Source organism: Halichoerus grypus, chromosome 7, assembly GCF_964656455.1.
Source record: "Halichoerus grypus chromosome 7, mHalGry1.hap1.1, whole genome shotgun sequence".
Classification (NCBI taxonomy): domain Eukaryota; kingdom Metazoa; phylum Chordata; class Mammalia; order Carnivora; family Phocidae; genus Halichoerus; species Halichoerus grypus.
Window position 1 is genome coordinate 100,245,289 of NC_135718.1, and position 19,295 is coordinate 100,264,583.

The following is a 19,295-nucleotide window of genomic DNA, read 5'->3' on the forward strand; positions in this document are numbered from 1 at the left end:
AACATGATATGGGTCCAATAGAGTACTGAGTTCTTATGGACTTTCCTGTTAAGGACATTAGGGGGATAAAATGGTAGTCATGTCTCCTATAGGAAACAGATGGCATTTGCAAGTTGAGAGTTTGAGCCAGTTTAATAAAGGGACTATTTACAAAGGTGTAGGTAAGTATAGCAAAATTGCAAGGAAGAGTGCATTACTCCAGGGCTTGTGACAGCCTGACACATCACTACCCCAAGGGCTGAAGCAGTAAAGGAGGGAGCAGTTATCAGAAGTAGGACAAGATATCTGTATGAGAAGACACTGGACGGGACCTGTGACTTACCACCAAAGGAAGCAGTCAGCCTATGGCATCTCCACAGGGAAAGGGCCAGGGGAATAAATATATTAGCTCACTCTCCTCCAGTCTCTTGCTGTCACTACCCATTGGCTGAACTCAACTAGAACCGAGAAGGCAAGGGAGTCCGCTGGTGTTGTCAACACAGGTCAGCCTCGGGGATACACAGTATGTGGGAAGAGTGGAGAGTGGACCCAGAGGGATGATCAGAAGTACAGAAACCAAGTGAGTACTTATGAGGAAAATCATCCCCATGACAGAGAGAGAAGAAACAGGCTTACAGGATGAGGTGTTGTTTAGAGCAAGCTAGATGGAAGGGTTTGGTTTGCTGGCAGAGATGGGTATTTAACATCAAAACAGGCTTTCATATAGTTGTGTCTCTTGAAGAATCCTTAGAAATGGGAAACACATATCCACCCTTATGAAATGATTTGGGCAAGATTGCACTGATGAGAGGAGCCTGGTTGGCTAGGATGACTCTGAAGGGTCCTTGTAACTTGAGGATTCTGCGTTCCAGGAGGAGTGATGGAAATCAGGAAACAGGATCTCCTGTGAAATATTCCCCATGCTTTGAAATGGAAATTAGGCTCTTCCAATTTAGGAATCAAATTAAAGCAAATAGTCAGGGTGTTAGTGGGTTGTGCTCCTCCCTGTTTGAAGTGGCATCTAAAGAAGGCACGCTGCTTTTTCCTGGATGAAGCAGGATCGCACTCAGCCTATTTTCATCTTTACTTAGCACCTGCTGGCTTGGAGTGGTGTCGCCCAAGCAGTCAGACGGGGATGTGCCAGGAGCTTGACCTCCCGCGCCTGCTGCCCCTCCCCATACCCCATGACAGCCTCTCTTGATACAGATGGACAGGGGCTGGTTTAAAATGACAGTCTCAAGTTCGTGTAGGAAGAGAAGGCTAATTCAAAGAAACAGCCAGGCAAACTTCCTTTCTCTGTAGGAATAATTATCATACCCCTTCACCATGGCCCACCTGGGAGCCCATTTTGCCTTTAGATCCCACTGGCAGAAGACCGACGCTGAACTCTGTCGACACAGCATGTCCTTTATCCTTCACAAAGCCATTCGCAGTGACTTCTTTCAGAGTTATCTCTACCTGCTGGAAAAAATTCCCCTGGGTAAGTGAGTCAGAACTACTAGATAAGGGACAAGAAAGGGGGACTGTGTGAAGTCGTGGGACCTCTGCAAGAGTCCTTGTCCTTAGAACAAGGACACTTTTCAGATAGAAAGAACACACAACCAGTGTCAGGGGGCTTAAATGTTTCAATGGCACTCTTTCTTGCAGGGTGCAAAGATCAGGTGCTGCCTGGCAAGTCAGGCCTCTATTTTGGGATTCCCATGCACACTCAGGAACTGTGATTTGCTTCCCTGGGTGTTGGTTGGCCTGAGTACCGGGCTTATAGAAATTCATTTCCTGAGTTTTGAAGGACATTTTAAATATTTGCCAAAATTGAGAGGGGGGACAAATTAGGTAATTCAAAGATGAGAGTATTAATGTGGTAGTATGGCAACTAAGAGTTAAAAAGAAAGACTAAATGATAAGGTGTCCTTGTTCTGTGTTTGTGTGTATGTGTGTGTGTGTGTGTGTGTGTGTGTACATGAGCCCACAGTCCACACAATCCTTTCTGGTTTTCCTGAGTCACAGTAATAGACAGCCAAAAAGGAGCAGATTTTAGTCTGTTCTTTGAATATTAAGAAAAAAACCTGAGGCAGTGGTCTGCCTCCCTTTTCCCTATTTCCTCTAGTTTTCAGAGAATTAGACAATAGGGCAATAAAAAGCTTATCAGGTTTGTCTACACTACTTTTCTCAGCCTCTGTGAAAGGGGTTACTTCAAGGCACTCTTAACAGCACTGAAGAGGAAATAACTTGTGATTAAAGAGTGAAGTGTCCCCCTTTGATTTATGTTTCCCCCCCAATGAAAGCAGGACCAGTATGTATCAGCCCCAGTCTGTTTTCTTAAGCCCCATTGTGCACTTGATGTGGCCAGCATTTCTAGACACCGTAGGAGCTATGTAATTCTTTGTACTGTGTTCAAGAAACTAGTTGCTAGCAGCCTACCAGATTTTCTTTGTATAAACCCATTTCTGAAGGGATCTTTAAATCTATACATACAATGCTTTCATCTCATACTTATGCAATGCTTCTTTAAAAATTTCCTTATTTATGATTTTATTTGATCCTCACAGCTACACTAGGGATGGATAGGATAAGTATCACTATTTTTCCACTCCCACCTTCGCACCCTCACCCCCCATCTTACTTTTTCAAATGGAGAAAAGAAAATTCAGAGATGATGAGATCTAATCTAGACAGATCTCATTTAGATATCAAAGCAAGAACCCAAGACAAGAGATTTTTCCGGTAGATCACACTGCCCATAAGTAATTCTTTTAGGATGTGTTATGCGTCTATTTGTATCCAAATGGGAAAACTAGAGCAGTCCATTTGGAAGGTGAGAATGTTCTGGTTGCTCCACACACTAGCAGAGCACTGCTTTTCTAGAGACACTCTTGAGAGTCTTGTGTGTCCCATCTCAATAACAGTAGCTTGGTGGCCTTAGCTACCGTACGTAGACTGGAGAAAGATATCAATTACAATGACTAAGATACTCACTAAGGGGCAGATGGCTGCCAAATTTTAAAAATAATTACTAGAGAGAAAAAGGAACTCAACTCTGAAAGTAGCAGAAGATGAATTAAAAAGGAAGAATAGAACAGTATCTTCTGAAAATCAGGTGAAAATTAATCAGGGAAAAGGAGACTATAATTTATTTTTGGTCTCAATCCCTTTTTTCTGATCAGTAGAGTCTTTCTGATTATACTAATTTTTCTCCTCTGTGAATGTGCTGATGGTTTATCAGTGATTTCCAATCTTTAAAAAATTATTAAAAAAAAACAAAAGTTTTGACAAAGTCTTCTATGGAAGCCTAGTGTAAAACAGGAAAAAGTGAAAATTTTCTGCTTAGGGTTGGGGACAGGGTGTGTTCCCTGCTCTATCCCAGCCTCACCAGTGGCTCCTGAGGCACTTCTGTAACACCCATCGGTTTCCATTAATACTGTTTGAAAACCCTTAGTCCATTTCTAAGCCAAACATGACTCCATTTTACTTAGTCGGTTTTCCATAAATAGGTACTCCTTATTTTCTCTGACTCTGATGATTCAGCCCAGGAATTGGTTTCCCCTGAGAGTAACAGAGGTAGCCCTATCCACAGTACCTCATTGATTTTAGCAATCAGGGGCTATATTAGTCTGTATGGACTATGCTATCCTGCAATAACAAACTAACCCTAAAATCTCAATGGCTGAGCATATAAAAGTTTATTTTATGTTTTTGCTGTATCATTTCAACACGCATTATGGGGGAGGGGCTGTGTTCCATGTAGGCATTCAGGGATCTAGGATGATAAAGGCTCCACCCTCTGGGACACTGCTAGTCACCATGGTAAGGAAAGATAGGAGCTAAAGTTTTGCCTGCTAGTCTGTAAATATTTTGTCCCAGAGGGACATACATTACAACTGTTTAGATACCATTGCCCAGAACCAGTTACATGGCCCTGTCTAACTGCAAGGATGCTGAGCCATGTAAGGGAGTATATGTGTATCTGGTCACTGGCAAATGTTTCTAATGGGGGAAAAACATTGCATTTTAGAGATAGAAACACTGGACATTTCTGATCAATTCAATTTAGTGTAAGAGACATTTATGGAGCTCTGTCGTGCAAAATGCTGTTCGGTGTATTGGAGAAGATTCAAACAATAAAACGCAGTCTCTGTTCTTCAGAATTTTATAAACTGGAAATGGAAGCAAATCAACAAATAACTTTTTATTAATCCTTAAAAAGTTTAAATTAAGGTTACAGGAAAGGGAGGCTGTCAACTCTGTGAATACTCAGCTTTTTTTGCAGTGTTTTCTTGTCATGGCAGAAGCTAAAGCACCTCCAGGAGACTATAAGCTACTTGCAGGTGCAGAAAGGAACCAGCACATGTGTCTCATCCACCAGTATGACTTTTATCCAATCACAAGTCTTCCCCAAACCCTTGATTATCTTGCTTAACCCTTGGGTTTTGCCCCTAGGAGATTTATAAGTTCTATTTATGGAATGCATGTACCTCTATTAGTTTCCTGATGGGAATCTAGTTCCCATGACTCATTTATCTTGTCCTCTTCTATATCTATAGAATTTAGCATTTACCATGGTTCCTGGCACATAGAAAGAACTCAGTATCTGTTCACAGCAGATTAAATGCCCCCTTAGTAATAATTAATTGCAAATCACTAAAGTCTTGAGTTCAAATTCTGATACTGCTACTGATAGAGAAAGTCACCACTGCAAGTTACTAAAGTCTCTGAGTATCATTTTCCTCAGGGCAATTGAAAGCAATTGTATATAGTAAATAGTCAATGCTCAATAAGGATTAGTTTTTTCTTTCCCTTCCTCAGAGCCAGGCCTCTTTTAATGTCACCATGTGGTCTTCTCTAGAACAGGCATTACCAAAGACGATAGGCTCAGCTCACTGTATGGGAATTTTCAGGCAGCAGGGGATAGTAAGCTTTTCAGCTTGAAATGAAAATTTAGCCAGTGGAGTCCTCCCCATCTCCACTCAAATGTTTTGGAATTGGCTTCCCCTCCTTTTTGATGATTTAAAAACTTCATAGAAATGAAATAAAGCCCTACTTTTGAAAGGTTAGGGAATGGATAGTGTAGAGTCTGCACAGAGAGTTTGTTGTTTGGGGTAATTCTTTGATTCCTTCTTTCCTGCCTTCCTCCTTCCAACTGCTTGCATTAGGTAGCCAGTCCCACAAGCACACTATGCAGGGACATTCAGTCATGGGGACATTTGCTGGAATATCCATGGCTAGCTTCAGAAATTTGTGGAGAAGCAAGAGCACACATACTGCAAATCTCCAATGAAGGCTTAGCTATGCCACTGAAGACACCTGTTCAGGAAGAAATGGGAGCAAGCCTGCTACTGTTCTCAGTGGTTTGCACGTTACTATCTCAGGGACTCCTGACAGTGTGCCTATTAGGTGGTACTGTTTTTTTTCCCCACCTTATATACGAGGGACTGATGTGCTCTGGAGTTAAGTAACCTACTGAAGGTCACGTGGCTGTGAGTGGGGGAGCAGGGTTAGAACCCAGGCAGACTGACTCCAGAGTCTGCCTTTTTTGAGCCTGAAAATCAGGTTGCCTCCCAGTGAAAATGGCAACTTGAGTTATGTAGGCAGCAATTTAAGTTTTACCACGTTTTTTTTGACAGGAACATAAAACCTAGTCTATGAAGAGCATTGGCTTTGTACTTAGATAATCAACAAGATAGGCAGGCCAGTGAGTAGGTTCATGTAATCTAGTTATACCAGCACAAGTGCACTTGGGGGTTTGGAGTGAATGATTTTTCCAAAGGTGGCTGTTTGTGATCAAATAGGAAATAAATAGGAAAAAAATTGTATGCATCTCCAGTTTGTATACCAGTGCTCAAGAGGGCTTATCTAAGGCCCAATGGAGATGTTTCTATAAGTTAACCACTCAATAATCCTCTAGCGCTATCCACAGTGTATTTCCGAGTACATAGAAGTCAATGACTATTTGTTAATCATATGCTAAGAGTCTATTACTCCTGCACATCGTTAAAGGCTTAGTCTTACTTCACATTTAGAACAGTGGTTCCACAGAGTTTAGCAGAATAGGGATGGGGTACGACATGGCTATGACACTTCATTTCTATGTGATATTAAGTTACTAAATCTTTCTGAGTCACTCACCACTCATCTGCAAAATGGTGAATATAACCCAAGTTTTGTGTTATTATTGTGAGAATTGAAAGAGATAATGTGAAGAGATAATATGAAAGTGCTTAGTATAATGCCTGGTGCCTGGGAGGTACCCACCAATTTTTAGTACACATCCTTCACTTACCTCTTTCTTTCTACTGGAATAAGTTTCTAAGGAGGAAATTGATAACAATGGTCACCTCTTTGCCATTACAATTAAAAGCCAGAGTTAATAAAAACACTTCCCGTAAGACATGTGGGACTGTCAAATAAAACTCAGCATATAACCATTGGCATTTTTCAAATTGATTTTACCCCAGTGGAGACATGGCTGCACAACTCATTGAACAGTGATACATTGTTCAAACGTTTGCTGTTACTTTTTTTTATTATTATGTTATGTTAATCACCATACATTACATCATTAGTTTTTGATGTAGTGTTCCATGATTCATTGTTTGCATATAACAGCCAGTGCTCCATGCAGTACGTGCCCTCTTTAATACCCATCACCAGGCTAACCCATCCGCCAACCCCTCTGGAACCCTCAGTTTGTTCCTCAGTGTCCATAGTCTCATGGTTTGTCTCCCCTCTGATTCCCCCCCTTCATTTTTCCCTTCCTGCTATCTTCTTCTTCTTTTTTAACATATAATGTATTATTTGTTTCAGAGGTACAGGTCTGTGATTCAACAGTCTTACACAATTCACGGTGCTCACCATAGCACATACCCTCCCCAATGTCTATCACCCTCAGTTTGTTTCCTGAGATTAAGAATTCCTCATATCAGTGAGGTCATATGATACATGCCTTTCTCTGATTGACTAATTTTGCTCAGCATAATACCCTCCAGTTCCATCCATGTCATTGCAAATGGCAAGATTTCATTCCTTTTGATGGCTGCATAATATTCCATTGTATATATATACACCACATCGTCTTTATCCATTCATCTGTTGATGGACATCTTGGCTCTTTCCATAGTTTGGCTGTTGTGGACATTGCTGCTATAAACATTGGGATGCACGTACCCCTTCGGATCCCTACATTTGTATCTTTGGGGTAAATACCCAGTAGTGCAATTGCTGGATCGCATGGTAGCTCTATTTTCAACTTTTTGAGGAACCTCCATACTGTTTTCCAGAGGGGCTGCACCAGCTTGCATTCCACCAACAGTGTAGGAGGGTTCCCCTTTCTCTGCATCCTTGCCAACATCTGTCGTTTCCTGACTTGTTAATTTTAGCCATTCTGACTGGAATGAGGTGATATCTCATTGAGGTTTTGATTTGGATTTCCCTGATGCTGAGCGATGTTGAGCACTTTTTCATGTGTCTGTTGGCCATTTGGATGTCTTCTTTGGAAAAATGTCTGTTCATGACTTCATTTATTCTTTGGGTGTTGAGTTTCATAAATTCTTTATAGATTTTGGATACTAGCCCTTTATCTGATATGTCATTTGCAAATATCTTCTCCCATTCTGTCGGTTGTCTTTTGGTTTTGTTGACAGTTTCTTTTGCTGTGCAAAAGCTTATCTTGATGAAGTCCCAAAAGTTCATTTTTGCCCTTGCTTCCCTTGCCTTTGGCAATGTTTCTAGGAAGAAGTTGCTGAGGCTGAGGTCGAAGAGGTTGCTGCCTGTGTTCTCCTTTAGGATTGTGATGGACTCCTGTCTCACGTTTAGGTCTTTCAACCATTTAGAGTCTATTTTTGTGTGTGGTGTAAGGAACTGGTCCAGTTTCATTCTTCTGCATGTGGCTGTCCAATATTCCCAACACCACTTGTTGAAGAGACTGTCTTTTTTCCATTGGACATTCTTTCCCACTTTGTCGAAGATTAGTTGACCATAGAGTTGAGGGTCCATTTCTGGGCTCTCTTCTGTTCCATTGATCTATGTGCCTGTTTTTGTGCCAGTACCATACTGTCTTGATGATGACAGCTTTGTAATAGAGCTGGAAGTCCGGAATTGTGATGCCACCAGCTTTGCTTTGCTTTTTCAACATTCCTCTGGCTATTCAGGGTCTTTTCTGGTTCCATACAAATTTTAGGATTATTTGTTCCATTTCTTTGAAAAAAGTGGATGGTATTTTGATGGGGATTGCATTGAATGTGTAGATTGCTCTAGGTAGCATTGACATCTTTACAAAATTTATTCTTCCAATCCATGAGCATGGAACATTTTTCCATTTCTTTGTGTCTTCCTCAATTTCTTTCATGACTATTTTATAGTTTTCTGAGTACAGATCCTTTGCCTCTTCGGTTAGATTTATTCCTAGGTACCTTATGGTTTTGGGTGCAATTGTAAATGGGATTGACTCCTTAATTTCTCTTTCTTCTTTCTTGTTGTTGGTGTATAGGAATGCCACTGAATTCTGTGCATTGATTTTCTATCCTGCCACTTCACTGAATTCCTGTATGAGTTCCAGCTGTTTTGGGGTGGAGTCTTTTGGGTTTTCCACATAAAGTATCATATCATCTGCAAAGAGTGAGAGTTTGACTTCTTCTTTGCTGATTCAGATGCCTTTGATTTCTTTTTGTTGTCTGACTGCTGTGGCTAGGACTTCTAGTACTATGTTGAATAGCAGTGGTGATAGTGGACAACCCTGCTGTGTTCCTGACCTTAGGGGGAAAGCTCTCAGTTTTTCCCCATTGAGAATGATATTCTCTGTGGGTTTTTCACAGATGGCTTTTATGATATTGAGGTATGTACCCTCTATCCCTATACTCTGAAGAGTTTTGATCAGGAAAGGATGCTGTACTTTGTCAAATGCTTTTTCTGCATCTATTGAGAGGATCATATGGTTCTTGGTCTTTCTTTTATTAATGTATTGTATCACATTGATTGATTTGCAGATGTGGAACCAACCTTGCAGCCCAGGGGTAAATCCCACTTGGTAGTGGTGAATAATCCTTTTAATGTACTGTTGGATCCTATTGGCTAGTATTTTGGTGAGAATTTTTGCATCCATGTTCATCAAGGATATTGGTCTGTAATTCTCCTTTTGGATGGGGTCTTTGTCTGGTTTGGGGATCAAGGTAATGGGGGCCTCATAAAATGAGTTTGGAAGTTTCCCTTCCATTTCTATTTTTTGGAACAGTTTCAGAAGAATAGGTATTCTTCTTGAAATGTTTGGTAGAATTCCCCTGAGAAGCCATCTGGCCCTGGGCTTTTGTGTTTTGGGAGATTTGTGATGACTGCTTCAATTTCCTTAGTGGTTATAGGTCTGTTCAGGTTTTCTATTTCTTCCTGGTTCAGTTTTGGTAGTTGATACATCTCTAGGAATGCATCCATTTCTTCCAGATTATCTAATTTGCTGGCATACATTTGCTCATAATATGTTCTTATATTTGTTTTGTATTTCTTTGGTGTTGGTTGTGATCTCTCTTCTTTCATACATGATTTTATTTATTTGGGTCATTTCTCTTTTCTTTTTGATAAGTCTGGCCAGGGGTTTATCAATCTTGTTAATTCTTTCAGAGAACCAGCTTCTAGTTTCATGATCTGTTCTACTGTTCTTTTGGTTTCTATTTCATGGATTTCTGCTCTGATCTTTATTATTACTCTTCTCCTGCTGGGTTTAGGTTTTATTTGCTGTTCTTCTCCAGCTCCTTTAGGTGTAGGTTTAGGTTGTGTATTTGAGACCTTTCTTGTTTCTTGAGAAAGGCTTGTATTGCTATATACTTTCCTCTTAGGACTGCCTTTGCTGCCTCCCAAAGATTTTCAACAGTTGTGTTTTCATTTGCATTGGTTTCCATGAATTTTTAAAATTCTTCTTTAATTTCCTGGTTGACCCATTCATTCTTTAGTAGGGTGTTCTTTAGCCTCCATGTATTTGAGTTCTTTCTGACTTTCCTCTTGTGATTGAGTTCTAGTTTCAAAGCATTGTGGTCTGAAAATATGAAGGGACTCATCCCAATCTTTTGGTACTGGTTGAGACCTGATTTGTGACCTAGGATGTGATCTATTCTGGAGAATGTTCCATGGGCACTAGAAAAGAATGTATATTCTGTTGCTTTGGGATGGAATGTTCTGAATATATCTGTGAAGTCCATTTGGCCCAGTGTGTCATTTAAAGTCTTTATTTCCTTGTTGATCTTTTGCTTAGATGATCTGTCCATTTCAGTGAGGGGGATGTTAAAGTCCCCCACTATTATTTATTGTTGTCGAAGTGTTTCTTTGCTTTTGTTATTAATTGCCTTATATAATTGGCTGCTCCCATGTTAGGGGCATAGATATTTACAGTTGTTAGATCTTCTTGTTGGAGAGACCCTTTAAGTATGATATAGTGTCCTTCCTTATCTCCTATTATAGACTTTGGTTTAAAATCTAATTTGTCTGATATAAGGATTGCCACCCAGCTTTCTTTTGGTGTCCATTAGCATGGTAAATAGTTTTCCACCCCCTCACTTTCAATCTGGGGGTGTGTTTGGGTCTAAAATGAGTCTCTTGCAGACAGCATATCGATAGGTCTTGTTTTTTTTATCCAATCTGATAGCCTGTGTCTTTTGATTGGGGCATTTAGCCCATTTACATTCAGGGTAACTATTGAAAGATAGGAATTTAGTGCCTTTGTATTGCCTGTCAGGTGACTGTTACTGTATATTGTCTGTGTTCCTTTCTGGTCTATGTTACTTTTAGGCTCTCTCTTTGTTTAGAGGACCCCTTTCAATATTTCTTGTAGGGCTGGTTTCGTGTTTGCAAATTCCTTTAGTGTTTGTTTGTCCTGGAAGCTATTTATCTCTCCTTCTATTTTCAGTGACAGCCTAGCTGGATATAGTATTCTTGGCTGCATATTTTTCTCATTTAGTGCTCTGAATATATTATGCCAGTCCTTTCTGGCCTGCCAGGTCTCTGTGGATAGGTCTGTTGTCAATCTAATGTTTCCAGCATTGTAGGTTACAGATCTCTTGTCCCGAGCTGCTTTCAGGATTTTCTCTTTGTCTCTGAGACTCGTAAGTTTTACTATTAGATGTTGGGGTGTTGACCTATTTTTATTGATTTTGAGGGGGGTTCTCTGTGCCTTCTGGATTTTGATACCTGTTTCCTTCCCCAAAGTAGGGAAGTTCTCTGCTATAATTTGCTCCAATATACCTTCTGCCCCTCTCTCTTCTTCTTCTGGGATCCCAAATATTCTAATATTGTTTTGTCTTATGGTAGCACTTATCTCTTGAATTCTGCCCTCGTGATCCAGTAGTTGTTTATCTCTCTTTTTCTCAGCTTCTTTATTTTCCATCATTTGGTCTTCTATCTCACTGATTCTCTCTTCTGCCTCATTTATCCTAGCAGTTAGACCCTCCCTTTTTGAATGCACCTCATTAATACCTTTTTTGATTTCGACTTGGTTAGATTTTAGTTCTTTTATTTCTCCAGAAAGGGTTTCTCTAATATCTTCCATGCTTTCTTCAAGCCCAGGTAGTATCTTTAAAATCATCTTTCTGAACTCTAGTTCTGACATCTTATTAATGTCCATATTGATTAGGTCCCTGGCAGTCAGTACTGCCTCTTGTTCTTTTTGTTGAGGTGATTTTTTCTGTCTTGTCATTTTGTCCAGAGGAGACTAGATGAATGAGAGACCAAAATGCTAACAGGGTAACAACAACCCCAGAAAAATATATACTAAACAAATCAGAAGGGACCTGAAACCAGGAGAAAAGAAATGGAAAGAAAGAAAAAAGAAAAAGAAAAAGATAAAAACAAACAAACAAACAAAAACCAGAATATGATCAAATATGATCAGGCTGTTGCATAGATTAGTGCCACACACTAGATTTTGGGCGTATTTTGGTCTCTTAGAAGAAAGTGCCTCCCAAATTTTAAAGAAAGAAAAACATATATGTTCAAAAATACGGGTAAATACGATGAAGGGATGGAATATGACTGTAAAGATGAAAATTATAAAAGATTTTATAAAAGGAATTGATAAGTTGGTTGAAAAAAGAAAGAAGAGGAATTTAAAAAAAAAAGGGAGAGAATGTGATCAGGCGGGAGACTAGAATAAAGCCGTACACTAGAGATTTAGGGTATATTTTGGTCTGTTAGAAGAAACTGTATCCGAAAATTTTAAAGAGAAAACAACTTATATATATATACCAAAAATAAGGGTAACTACTATGAAGGGATAGAATATGACTCTAAAAATGAAAAATAAAAATGTTTTTTAAGGGATTGATAAGATGTTGGTTGAAAAAGGGAAAAAGAAAAATTTTTTAAAAAAAAGTTAAAAAAAATTTAACTTTGAAAGACTAAAGAATCATGGGAAAAAAGCAATGAATTCTATGTGCAGTATTCCCATAGCGCTGGCGTTCTGCCGTTCTCATTGATCAGTAAACTTGGTCTTGGCTGGCTGTTCTTGCTGATCTTCTGGGGGAGGGGCCTGTTGCCGTGGTTCTCAAATGTCTTTGCCGGAGACAGAATTGCCCCACCCTTGCTGGGTCTGGGCTAAGTAATCTGCTCCGGTTTCCTCTTGGGATCTTTTGTTCCCTGCAAGCTTTCCTTACAGTGTTGGAGGATGAGAGTGAAAATGGCGGCCTCCCAATCTCCGTCCTGGAGGAGCCGAGAACTCGGGGCCCCACTCCTCAGTGAGCCCCCGGAGAAAAGCAATCACTCCCATCTCCCCGGTCTCCGGCCGCACTCCATGCTCATCCGGCCTGTGACCAAGCGTTTCTATCTCTGGCACATGACCCTGTGTAGAGTCTCCAAACCCAGCAGATTCCTGTGGTGCACTTGTGCTGCTCCTCCCAGGGGAGGAAGGGGAGTCTCCCCAGATCTGCCGCTTGTTGGGTCCCTGCTGGAGGAGCAGTGGCCCGACTGTGCCATGGATCATGGTTTGTGGCAAGCCCGAATTGAGAGCCCACTCCTCAGCTTCGTTTTTGCAGCTGGCTTCCCTGCTGATACCTGGAAGCTCTGCTGCACTCAGGCACCCCCGGCCTTTCTGTGACCCCAAGGGCCCTGACACCACACTGTTCCAGTGAGGGTTCCACCCCCTGCTTAGCCACTGGAGCAACGTCCCTCAGCAGAGCCGACTTCTAAAAGTTCCGATTTTGTGCTCTGCTGCTCTATCACTTCCTGGTAGTGGCTGATGGAGGCCCCCTCCCCCACCGTCTATCTTCCCGAATATCACCTCGGATTCACTTCTCCTCAAGTCCTACCTTCCAGAAAGTGGTCGCTTTTCTGTTCAGAGAGTTGCTGCTATTCTTTTCTTCGATCTCCTGTTGAGTTCATAGGTGTTCTGAATGGTTTGATTCCTATCTAGCTGAATTCCTGGGACCAGAGGAAATTTAGGTGTCCTACTCCACCACCATCTTGCTCCTCCCCCCATTTGCTGTTACTTTTGCAATGGAGATACTGCAAGATTATTTTGCTTTAAAGAAATGGAGAACCAGATAACTTCCTTTTTTATTTAGCAGGCTTTTAGATACACACATGGCATGAGAAGGATGAGATATAGGTTTTGGATTTAAATAGACCTGGGTTAAGTTCCAGTTGTGTCCTCACTAGCTACTCGATCTTAGGTAATTTAGGTAACCTCTTGTTGTCTTGTGTTCTTCCATAGATAATAACATCTATCTTACCTATTCTGTTAGATATGAACACTAAGCATAGGTAGTGCATACATCCATGTTGGATCAATGGTAGTTACTATTTTTTTATTATATAGGTATGCCTAATTAGGAGGATAGATATCTTATAAACTATATGAAAAGTGTAACTTGTGTCACTTATGTCAGCTTTTCCCTCTAGCCACTCTCTACTTTGTTGAACTTGTATGCTATTAAAAGAACAAAAAGTGAGACAATATTCATTTAGTCTGTGGAAAGAGGCCTACTATGTGTTAAGCATAATGGTAAGTGTTGAGTTGCAAAGACAAGTAAGATACAGCCTTATCCTGAATAATTCAGTGTAGGAGAGAGACCCACACAGAGATTTTTTGTGGAATGTAGAAATAGAGTGATAGAGACCCCCACAGGATGCAGCAGAGGTGCACAGGACATATGGGTGACTGCTGAATCAGTGTCTGACTCTTCCAATGCAAATCTCACCATGAGAAATCTGTCCCTACTATCTTGGCCTGACTTCTAGACTTCTAAAATTTGATAATAGGTGAGGTAGAATGCTCAAGTAGGAATAGAGAGTTGGGAAGACGTTCAGCCAAGTGGGTAGGGAATGTGACGTGGGGTGGCAGATCCTTGCCGAAGTGAGGAAAGTGTGCTGTTCCTCCTGCCCTCCCTTTGGTCACCTCATTTGTGTTCAAACCTGGAAAGAATTAGGAACCACCGAATTAGCCCTCAGCTGAAAAAGAAGAAGTCCTCTAAAACTTTTAGGGTAGGTAGTGCATTATTTTAGAGATAAAAAACACCAGACACCTAAAGCATTCAGGGAGCAAATCAAACTTAGAGGGCCCCTCAGGGCAATTCCAAGACTTGATAATGACAAGTATTCTAGTATTCTGACACACCAGACCTTTGGATTCCACCAGAAACACTGATAAAGTCTTACTTCCCACTCTCCCCTGTTAGTGAAAAAAATAGAAATGAGTTCACTTTTTTTATGATTCCACATATAAGGTGTTTATCTTTCCCTGTCTAACTTATATCACTTAGCATAATGCCCTCAGGGTCCATCTATGTTGTCATAAATGACAGGACTTCCTTCTTCTTTATGGTTGAGTAATATTCCATGGTACCTAGATACTTTCTCCCTCCCTTCCTCCCTTCTTTCCTTCCTTCCTTCCTTCTATCCTTCTTTCCATTTTTACCATTAATTCTTTAATGGCTAAATTGGGAAGTGCTCATTTGCAAATCTATTTTATGGAAGGTCTTACCCTTCATAAAGCCATCTCCTAATTGGGCTTTTTTTTTTTTTTTTTAATAATAAATAAAAGGCTAACATGATCTAATATCCTATCTCAAATCATTTCAAACTAAATGTCTAAACTTAACCTACCTATCCTCTCAGATCAATTTTCAGTTGACAAACAGTTTTAACATCTGAAATAAAGTGTAAAATAACCTCAACCAACCATTTAGAAATACAAAAAAGGAAGAAAAAGGAAACAAAAAGACAAGGAGATACTCAGCAGACGTAAGTGCTTAGCTTTTAACAAAATTTTCCTTAGAGAGTTCACAAGATCCAAATTCTTCTTTAGGGCAAATCAACTTGTGTTCTACTTTCCTTTTTTGTAACAAGTAAACCATTGCAAGGTTCTTGGGAGTTCAGCCCATAATGTAGGACAAGACATAAGTACCATATTATATGAAGAACGACTAGAACTCTATCAAGAACTCTGTCTTAGACTACCCCAAATTTCACAGAGACATTGCAATCCTATAAGAATGAGCTTATGTATTTCTATAATAAAAAGGCACAGGCTGATGACTGATTACCTTATCTGAGTCAACTTGCACCATTGCGGGAGTTATCAAGAGAGGAGAACCTGGGGCTCGACATGACACCTCATATATCGTTTTAGTGAAATGCTCCTGTCAATTAGGTGAAAATGAGAACTCAAGCCCATAACCATAAAAACCTACCTATTGAGTCTGACCCCTGCTGGGCTTGGCATTCACTTGTGGTCTAAATGTTGCTGGCATAATGGACCATTCCCATTTCCAGATTAAGGGTTTTAATAGACTTCACCAACTAGTTGACTTAAGCAGGTGATGATGAGTGTGGCTGCTTTGCTGCTTTGGTTGGATCAACGAGAGTACTGGCCTGTGGCTTGCTTGTGATCCTGGGCAGCATGCAACTTGGGGAAGACTCTATGAGCTGTGATTTCTTAGCTTGGTTTTCTGAGACATATAGAAGAATTTGGAGCACTCATGTGTTATTGGGATGGCTATGCTTGATTTTTGTCATCCCTGTAGAATTTATTGAGCCACCTGCTGTTTACACAATACTTTACTAAGTGCTAGGGGAGAGAGATTGGTGTAGGGTAGTGGTTCCCAATGTTTTGAACCTGAGGACTCTCCTTTTAATGTATTTTCTCAGTCAGTTGTTAATATGTGTATAAAATGGCAAAAAAAATCTATATATTTAATACTTTTAAAAGATTTGTATTAAAAAACAATCTATAACAGTTAATATATATGGAGCTATAGTATATAATATTGTTAGTCTCTAGAAAATGTACATTGGAACTGATTCTTATATCCCTTTCAGGAAACTCAGGACCATTCAAGGGTCCAAAAATTGGCTCCAATGTCTTTGAGTTGGAAAATACTGGTGTAACTCCATAGATGGAATGTATTATGATGAAACATTATAAGTGGTGTTTGTTGGATTTTCAACTTCTAGAATCAAAATTTGGGACTATATAATTGTTATTCAATCAAGAGCCAAGCAGTGCAGTAGTCCAATTTCACAACTGTGGGGTTACCTGATGAAAAATGATTCTAGTTAAGGTTAAATAGATTCTCTTTTCTTATACTCTTTCTACTGAAAATTATGTCTATTTTGATTTGCTTTATATCTTGATCATAACATTTTTGTACTGTTATGTATTTTGCTTGGAGCTTTCACCTGTCTTTTATTTGTGATGGTTGAGATAAAAAAATATATATCTTCTTTAGAATATCACTAATGTCTCTTTGATTCTTACTTAATCTATTGCCTAGAATCCAATTCATTCTACTTCTGGATGAACTTATGTTTCTAGAGCCTATAGTTTCTGTTGTAATAAAGACTGATTTCTTTCTAGATCTGATAAGTATCTGTCATTTTGGGATTTCTTTTCATTGGATTTCTGGGTTAATTTCATTATCTTTTGACACATATCTTCTCTTGATTTTAACCCTCATTGGTTTGGAATATAGCTTCAAGAAACTTCTGAAGAGTGAATCCATGGTAGGTAAATATTCTTTCACAGTTTGACTGGGTATTAAGTTTTAGGTTCAGAATAATTTTCTCTCAGAATATTGATGGCATTGCTTCTTTTTTTTCTAGTGTTTATTTTTTTCTTAAAGATTTTATTTTTAAGGAATCTCTACACCCAATATGGGGCTTGAGCTCACAATCCCCAGATCAAGAGTCACATGCTACTGACTGAGCCAGCCAGGTGCCCCTGTTTTCTAGTCTTTCTTTCTTTCTTTCTTTCTTTCTTTCTTTCTTTCTTTCTTTCTTTCTTTCTTTCTTTCTTTCTTTCTTTTTTTCCTTTCTTGTTATGTTCAGTTAGCCACCGTATAGTACATCATTAGTTTTTGATGTAGTATTCAATGATTCATTAGTTGCATATAACACCCAGTGCTCTGATGAGATCTATGTTATAAGCCTGATTCTAGTCTTTTGAATATAGTTGCCAGATAAAATATAAAACTCCAGATAAATTTGAATTTAAGAGGATCAACAAATATTTTTTTATAAGTATGCCCTGTGCAATATACATTTCAAGTATACATATACTATGAAATTTTTATTGTTTATATGAAATTCAAAACTAATTGTTTGTCTCATATTTTTATTTGCTAAATCTGGCAACCCTCCTTGAGGGTCAGTCACCTTTTTCCTTCTAAATAACTTCAGGATCTTCTACTTCTAGGATTCTTACTCTTTGTGTTTTGAAATTTCCTAAGGATTTGTGTAAATGTGGCTTTTACTTAATTATTATTATTATTATTATTATTATTATTATTTTAAATCCATGCTGCTCAGTACTTGTTGGACACTACAATCACTTTCAGCTCTGGGGAATTTTCTTCTATTATTTCTTTAATAATTTTCTTCCTTCTGTTTCTCTGTTATTGAGAATCCTAATTGGCTTGATGTTTGGGCCTCCTGAATTAAGTCTTTATAACTCTAATCTATTTACCTCAGTTTTTCATATCTGTCTTTTTATTATGTTCTGACACATTTATTCAATGTTCTATTCCAAAGTTTTTGGTAATCAAAACTTTAATTTCTAAGAATTCTTTGTTATTCTTTGAATTATCACTTTCTTAGCATCTTATTTTTGATTTATGGATGCATTAGTTCTCATATCTCTCCAAGAATATATTTTTTCTGTTTAGTTTTGTTTTAAATTCTTGTCCATTTCCTGAACTATTTCTATTTCCTTTGGGGTCATTTCTAATAGTTTATCTCTATCTTTTTCTTTCAGACTGCTGTTTTACCCCCATATGTTTGGAAATCATTTTTTTTTTCCATAGTTAGGCATAAAGGACAGGTTCAATGATTCTAGGTAATGGGGAAGGTTTCCTCTGTTAAATATGTCTCCCCTGAATAGAAAAGATGACAAGGAGCTGTACATGTGCAGGTAGATCTTACCATACTCTGATCTGTGTGAGCAGATGAGATGCTTGGAGTCATCTATATGGTAAAATGAGTAGTATTCTACGATCTTAACACTAACTGCTTTAGGTCTCCTTAGGCAATTAATTAAGCTAAAAAAAATTTTTTTAGAGAAGACCCTCCCCCACCCAGGATTATAGCTGTGCTGCCTGTTGCTCTTGGGAGGGTGCATTTGTCTTCTTCCTGGTTGGCTTGTAGAGAGATTTTTCATTAACTCTTATTTCCTTTTGCATCTATCCAAGGCTGCAAAATCTTTTAGCTTTGTTCCATCTGCTTTTTGTCTTCCAGACATTTGTTGAAATCATGAATCCATCAGTGGCTCCCCTCTCATTTTCTTCACTGTTATGTGTTGAGTTTATTAAAACAATTTGGGGGGAATATGGGGAAAGAAGGAAGACAAATGCATGTACTCAGCCTACAGTCTTGAAACAGAAATTCCTTCCTTTCATCCACTCTCTATCATTTCTTCCTGAATGTCCTCTAATGAAAATATTTTATATATGAAGAGGTGCATTTTCATCTACAAAAAACCCACATGCATCCACATTTACTCTTCAGAAATTGGAATATATGTTTTTCTAAAAATAAATGCCTTAAAATAATATCTCATATGGTTTCTTAAATGATGAAGTGACATAGTATACGTGAATGTGCGTAACACACTACCTGGCATAGATAGTTGTGCAATAAATCTTTTTATCTTTTTTTATTATTTTATTTTCAGAAGAAAGAACTCAAGCACATCTTCTGTAATGTTGGTACAAAGAGATAGTTCAGTATGAGTTGCTTGAAAAATTGATGAAAAAAAATAGCTACCCTGAATGTACCTTGTGATTAGAAGTAAGGACTAATGATTAAATTCTCATAAAACATTTGGAGCTCAAAGATAAAACTTGTGACATTCTTCA

At 39.0% G+C, this 19,295-nt stretch overlaps 1 protein-coding gene across 1 annotated transcript in view; it reads left to right on the top strand.

The window, feature by feature from the left end:
• The first annotated feature begins 1,305 nt into the window (after positions 1-1,305).
• NTMT2 (N-terminal Xaa-Pro-Lys N-methyltransferase 2) overlaps positions 1,306-19,295 on the top strand; it is a 32,697-nt gene continuing 14,707 nt past the window's right edge. Inside the window, 1 exon segment of the mRNA XM_036118939.2 lies at positions 1,306-1,459. Coding sequence (XP_035974832.1) covers positions 1,306-1,459 — 154 coding nt within the window.